This window comes from Rhopilema esculentum, chromosome 15, assembly GCF_057945365.1.
Source record: "Rhopilema esculentum isolate cy_ngs chromosome 15, ASM5794536v1, whole genome shotgun sequence".
Taxonomy (NCBI): Eukaryota; Metazoa; Cnidaria; class Scyphozoa; order Rhizostomeae; family Rhizostomatidae; genus Rhopilema; species Rhopilema esculentum.
The window spans coordinates 4053243-4059242 of NC_142829.1; the positions used below are offsets into that span (position 1 = coordinate 4053243).

Genomic DNA, 6000 nt, shown 5'->3' on the forward strand with positions numbered 1-6000 from the left:
TCCCCTTTCCCTTGCACATTAAAAACCAAATACTTTCATCAATAGGCCCTTAAATTGCAAAAAGAAAATTAAAACTAAACTGACCCTGCATCAACTATTTTCCATTTCTTCAATACCCTAGATTTTGCAGTTATGAGAATGCCAATGACAGTTTTGCATTCTTTGTTCTTTAACTGGTCTGCAACACTTAGCAACATCTTCTGTCTTCTTTGCCATATTTCCAGTTCAGACAAGGGTCCACTGAACACATCAGGTCTGTAAATGATATCAAAATTTAACCTTTCTTAGATAAATAAAATTCAGAAGCATATTGATACCTCATGTATTGGTGGGGGGGAAGGGGGGTTAAAAAATTTATATATAAACAAATATATACATATAAACAAATATAATTATTCTATATTTAAGTTATTCATATGTGATCTTAAGTTTTATATTCAGAAATAAAAACTTTTCCAATGCCCAAACTTTTTATTCCTGAGAATTTGCCCCACCCCCAGTAGCTATGCCCATGCTATAATTGATGCCTCGATCAATAAAATGATACACAATACAGCAAACCTATCAGGAGATTCTTCTACTGAAAAGATTCGATAAAACTCAAGAATTTCATGCTTGATACACTACATACCCAATCAGATGGTTAATCACTAAAATCTGCAAAAATTGTTGCATATTTTTTAGCCCCTAGTGGTTTAGTAAATGAATTCGACAAAAAGTACAAGTTGATTGTCAAGGCACTCCACAGGCACTGTCTCAGAAAAAAGGGCACTTTTCCAAATGTCATGAAGAAAGCACTTCTTAGAAAAGGGGCATGTGCTCCTAGTGCCCCCTAGTGCTGACATCCTTGTTGCTTTGCCTCTTCTAATTGAAACGAAATAATGCATGTCAAATGGGCAAGAATGGCAAAGGGCGTACCACTATTTCTAAAAAAACTGATGCTGACCAACAACATCAAACGATCCATACAAATGAAGGACTCAGAAGGACAGCTTTATAATGATCATACCTTTCATCGAGAGTTTCTGACAACAGTGTTTCAATAGTATGAATCCATTCTTGAACCAGTGACTCGTATTCATTTATAAGAGCAGGGTTAAGAGTTAACAATCTACTCTGTTTAAGCTCGTTGACAGTATGCATGTTAGGTCTCTTGAGGAGATGGTGGGGAACTGTAACAATAGCAGCATACTCTTGTAATGTAGAAGAGTACTTGTCCACTTGCATGAGAAATTCAACAACATCATGTTCATAGCATTCACCCCAATCTGACTGAGCACGAAAGAAGGGCAAAAATGCACTGGACAAAAGATTTGAAAATGAAGAAATTGTATTTTGCTTCAACTCTAGAGCAAATATTTCTTTCTCCACTGCATTTGGTTCTATTTCAAGACCAATATTTGTTCTTATTAGGACAACACAAACTGAATTATCTAAGACCAAGTCTTTAAGCTTTAGGGCTGATGTTGCAACAGTAATCTTTGCATCTATGTGGTTCTCTTCTTGGTCATTTTCATTTGGTTTCTGACAATAGAAAATCAGCTTGTTGCTGCCAGAGGAGCTGATGAACTCATTTATGTTCTCAACTATATCCTGATCTGCAAGGAAGTCTTCAACAAAGTTTGCATATGAGGTGTTCAGTTGATCTGATTTGAAAGTCTGCTGTAGCTTAGTGGCTATCCACCAATGTCTTTCATCCATTCTAATCAATGTTTCATAAAGCTGTGGACTTTAAAGTTGGGCTAAAACAAAAATATAGATTAATCTGATTACCTGACATGGACAGTGGCTGCTTAATAATTTATTCTGAATACATTTAAGAGATGTGCCTGAATTACTTAAAGAAACTGCTGGAAACATGAAAACCAAAATACCAAATTCACTTACAACTGAAAACACAAATCAAATTTGTTAAGTCAGTAGTTGATGAACAGGAGATAGCACATCTACAAAACCATTATACACCAATTGTTTGCAACTAAATGTAAGATTTCATGAAATATGCTTCCTGCAGTGATTAATGATTGTGAAGCATTTATGACATACTGTGTTTTAAGAGTTAACAAACCTTGATATGCTTCTTTCCAACAATTATGATAACAAACTTCAGCTGCATCCCTAGCCTAATTCAAAACTTTTGACCTAGCATTATTCAAAACTATTCAAAACTTAGCATCATGCAAACATATTTAGCAAATCCAAGGCAGCTTACAAAGCCTCGACATGTGTTCAAAGGTTTAAAAACAAAATCACAATACAACAAACTCCACAAACTTTGGCAGAAAATGATTTTAAAATTTCTTTGTCTTCCTTCTTCTATTAAGTAAAGATTTAATGACATTGCACAATCCTTCTAATTTTTCAAGGTTACTTTAAAGCTACAGTTGAAGTTTGAACACGTAGCTTTTGAAACAAAAGATATGAAAATGTAAACAAGAATTTATTTAATGATTTGACTCTCTGTTGAACATTTATACAGTTTAAGCTACACATTTAGCCAAGACACACATCGTGACAAAATTGAAACATATCTATAAAATTCATTAATAGCTTCGAAAATCTAAAAATTATTCTGCATACTTTCGCGATACCATTTGTGACAATCATTGTCACAAAAAACAAGGCGATGGTTTTGGCGGGACGTTAAAAAAGATGGTCCTTTGACAGAAAACTTGGCGAATAGGGACATAATATAATATATTCGATCTATTATTTGCATTAAATCTTGCTTTTATACACGGTATTAAGTTTAAGACTAAATTTTACCTTGCTGGGTCAAACTCTGTTTTAGCTGGCCAAGATATTATTTTGGCCTAAGAGGACAACCTAACTATTGGACTCGGTGTTTCATAAAGGAAATATATGCACCCCGATACATTCGGGTTGGCATTCATTTACGAAAAAGGCATATATTCCCGGGAACCTCTATTTCTAAACTCTTTGTCAACAAAAGGAATTAATAAAGCTTTCATCATACCTTGCACTCAGTTGCTCATTTTGCGCCATCTTTAAAATCATCCTTTGCATTCATTGGTTGACCTTTCAAGTTTCATGCCGTTGGCATAGCGACGAAAAGAGCAGTTTATGAAATGGTGGAGACGAAATAACCTACTAGGTACATGAAGGTACATATACATATGTACTGTACATGTAGAAAATTATTATAAGGAGCAGGGATGTGCCAATTGGGGGGCGTGGGGGTGTCACGCCCCCAATCTCTGCAGACTTCAAGAAAGTCGGTCACGCAGCGGGAACCTTAGCATTAAATAGGAAGCCAAATTTCCAAATGACCAAATTTCAACCTATAATTCATTCATTTTATTAGTCATGGTTGGTCATAGTCAACTTTCTTTTTTGTAATACACTTTTTTATAAAAACAATTTTATAAGAACACGAGCCTCCAATTGGTCAAAAGTTGAAAACAAATTAAGAACAAGCTGAGGCTGAGCTACTGTAAAATGCAATTGTGAACAACGTTTTATCTAAAAAACGAGAACCTTTAGCCATATGTGGGTTCTTTTCCTTTGAATATTCAACGTCTCACTCACTTCGTTAGCAAATAAGGCCTGAACACCTCCCTTGAGCGAAAACGCTAGCAATCGCACTGCTTACAACCTATTAATTTAAGATCAAATTAAGAACAATCCACCTTCATATTTTTGAAAAAACAATCAACCTGAACTCGAATTCACTGGTTCGTACAATAAAGTGTATTGCAAATAACTTGCTATAAGGAGCAAGCTAACGGTTATAAGAATGACTGCAAGAAATAACTGCAAGAAGTTTTCTGAGATGCATTTTAAGCTAATATGATCTGAAGGGTGTGTTGGCAAAGCTCTGCTCGCAGGGGCACCGTCTTTGTTCCGTTTTGCCACAGATCCTCTGAAACCTCTCGGCGGCCTTCCAGTCATATTTTCCCTTGACATGTTACAAGCTGAAATTATTGTTATGAGGAGCTGAAAAGAAAGCTGCAATTGATTTTTGCAGATTTCCTTAAAAATGGCTTTTTGCAAAAAGATGCTCATGGAGTCACCCAAAAACGCGAACTCCAGGAATATAAGTTCCCTAAACTTAATTTCCTTATACTTTCATGCCATCATTTGCTCTTACTTGTTATCATTAAGTGTGTATATTATCATCTATTTCATTGTTAATAAATTTTCTATGGAGAAATAATCGCTCAAAAAATTAAAGTTGGTCACTTTTTTTCTTAACGCTCCCCCTCCCCCCCCCAAACAAAGCTGTCTAGGCACATCACTGGTAAGGAGTAGGAATTCCACAAGGGGGCACAAGTAATTAACGTAGGTTGAAAAAAGAGTAAACACTATATCTTTCAGGGGGCCCTCAAAAAACATAAATAGCATACGCTGAAATAATTTTATTTTTTAAAATACATATGGCTGTTGTTACACTTATTTATCAGGGCTGCCCCCCCCCCCCCCCGAAAACAAAAAGCTGTATCTCAGTCTTTGCTATAGCCAGTGTAGAAGTGTGAAGTAACACTTCCAATTCCAAAATACATTGGCTGTAGTGTAGCTAAAAAATAAGAGTTCACGAGAGAACAAGAATTCCTGTACAATTAGAAGAGGACAGGTGGCGAAAGGGGCGAAAGGGGCGAAAGGGGCGAAAGGGGCGAAAGGGGTGAAGTTCCATCATTTGATAATGAGTTAACTAGTTAGGGCCGCCGAAATGTTCCTAGAGGCTTTGGGGAAAAACCAAGAGAAAGGGTCCGCTGCAAGCGAGCAACTTTTCGGGACCACGCCTTTCAGATTAGCTCAAAACGCATTTTAGAATAATTCTTGCAGTCGTTTCATGCAATCGTTTTAAACTTTTTCTATTTTTCAGCATACTTTTGCTGCGTTTGATTAATTCCATCCTTTAAATGGAATTCATCACTTTATGCGGCCCCCTAGACCCTTGGGAAATTTGCCCACTTGCCCCACACCCCCCTTTCAGACTTCATGCAAGGTAAGCTTTTATTTTCCCATGATGTTTCTCAAAGCTAAGGACTGGGACCTAGTCTGTAGACTATTGACAGCTTCAATTACTTTCCGTAAAGATTATTACTGCTGAGAGTTCTTTGATACTACCTAACTGATTATTCCTTTTCTTGCCTGCTTTATTAAAAATTAATATGAAGCCAAAAATATCTACTACAACAGACGCTTTCTTCACACGAAAAATTTGAAAATACATTCGATTGATCAAAAAAAACCTTTTGCCGTGTTTCTGAGTTGAACGGTCCCAATTTGAACTTAATTTGGTTCCGAAACGAACTCATTGGACCTGTGTGCTCTCAATAGAAAGTTTTTAAGGAGGCATATTCCCAAAAGATTTCCCCGGTGTTCAGTTCCCGGCCCCCCCCCCCCTGCTCTTCATTTTTGCCGTTTTGTCTCTCTAGTTCCTTCTAGAAATTCAACAGTTCCTTCTAGAAATGTTCACTTCTCCAGTTTCATTACATTACCAGAGCTAACAGAAATGCAAATCATTGTAACACTGATAGATTAACTCCTGAAAAACAACTTCTATTTTTACAATCATTTGAGCTATATTTATAAAACCATTTGTATTTCTTATGCAAAGAAGCCAAAATTGCAAAATATTAGTTAAAATTTACGTAACAAGCAAAGCCGCAGACAGCTATGATGTTGATGTAAAGGAGACTTCAACGTTTATCCTACCTCACAGAGTTATCTTACTTAACGGAACAAACAACATTATCATGGCGTAGTAGTAAAACACTGACTGATGAAAGGTACCTAACTCTGTGTGAATTCATTCACAGCTTTGCTAGCTTAATCAAAAAGGCAACCAGGAAATTAAATGGTGGAAAACATCAAGTCCGATTTTGTATGTATTTTAATCGAATAATTATAGGAAATTTGATTCCCTGCTTCATTTTCAGTACGAAATTTGGAGTGCCGATTGTGGTATGCAAAGCTGCATTGATAACTTATTGACAGAAAACTTAAAGAGTTAAGAAAAAAAAGTGAAGCATG

The 6000-nt window shown here is 36.3% G+C and overlaps 1 protein-coding gene across 2 annotated transcripts in view; it reads right to left on the reverse strand.

Annotated features, from left to right (window-relative positions):
- The window catches only part of LOC135685746 (dynein axonemal heavy chain 5), an 82492-nt gene extending 79396 nt beyond the window's left edge, over positions 1 to 3096 (reverse strand). For both annotated transcript variants that reach the window (XM_065201801.2, XM_065201800.2), the window contains exons 1-3: positions 2978 to 3096; positions 1010 to 1742; positions 85 to 255 (exon numbers count right to left, since the gene is read on the reverse strand). In XM_065201801.2, coding sequence (XP_065057873.2) covers positions 85 to 255; positions 1010 to 1701 — 863 coding nt within the window. In that variant the 5' untranslated portion in view covers positions 1702 to 1742; positions 2978 to 3096. The remainder of the gene's footprint in view (positions 1 to 84; positions 256 to 1009; positions 1743 to 2977) is intronic.
- Positions 3097 to 6000: the final 2904 nt, after the last annotated feature.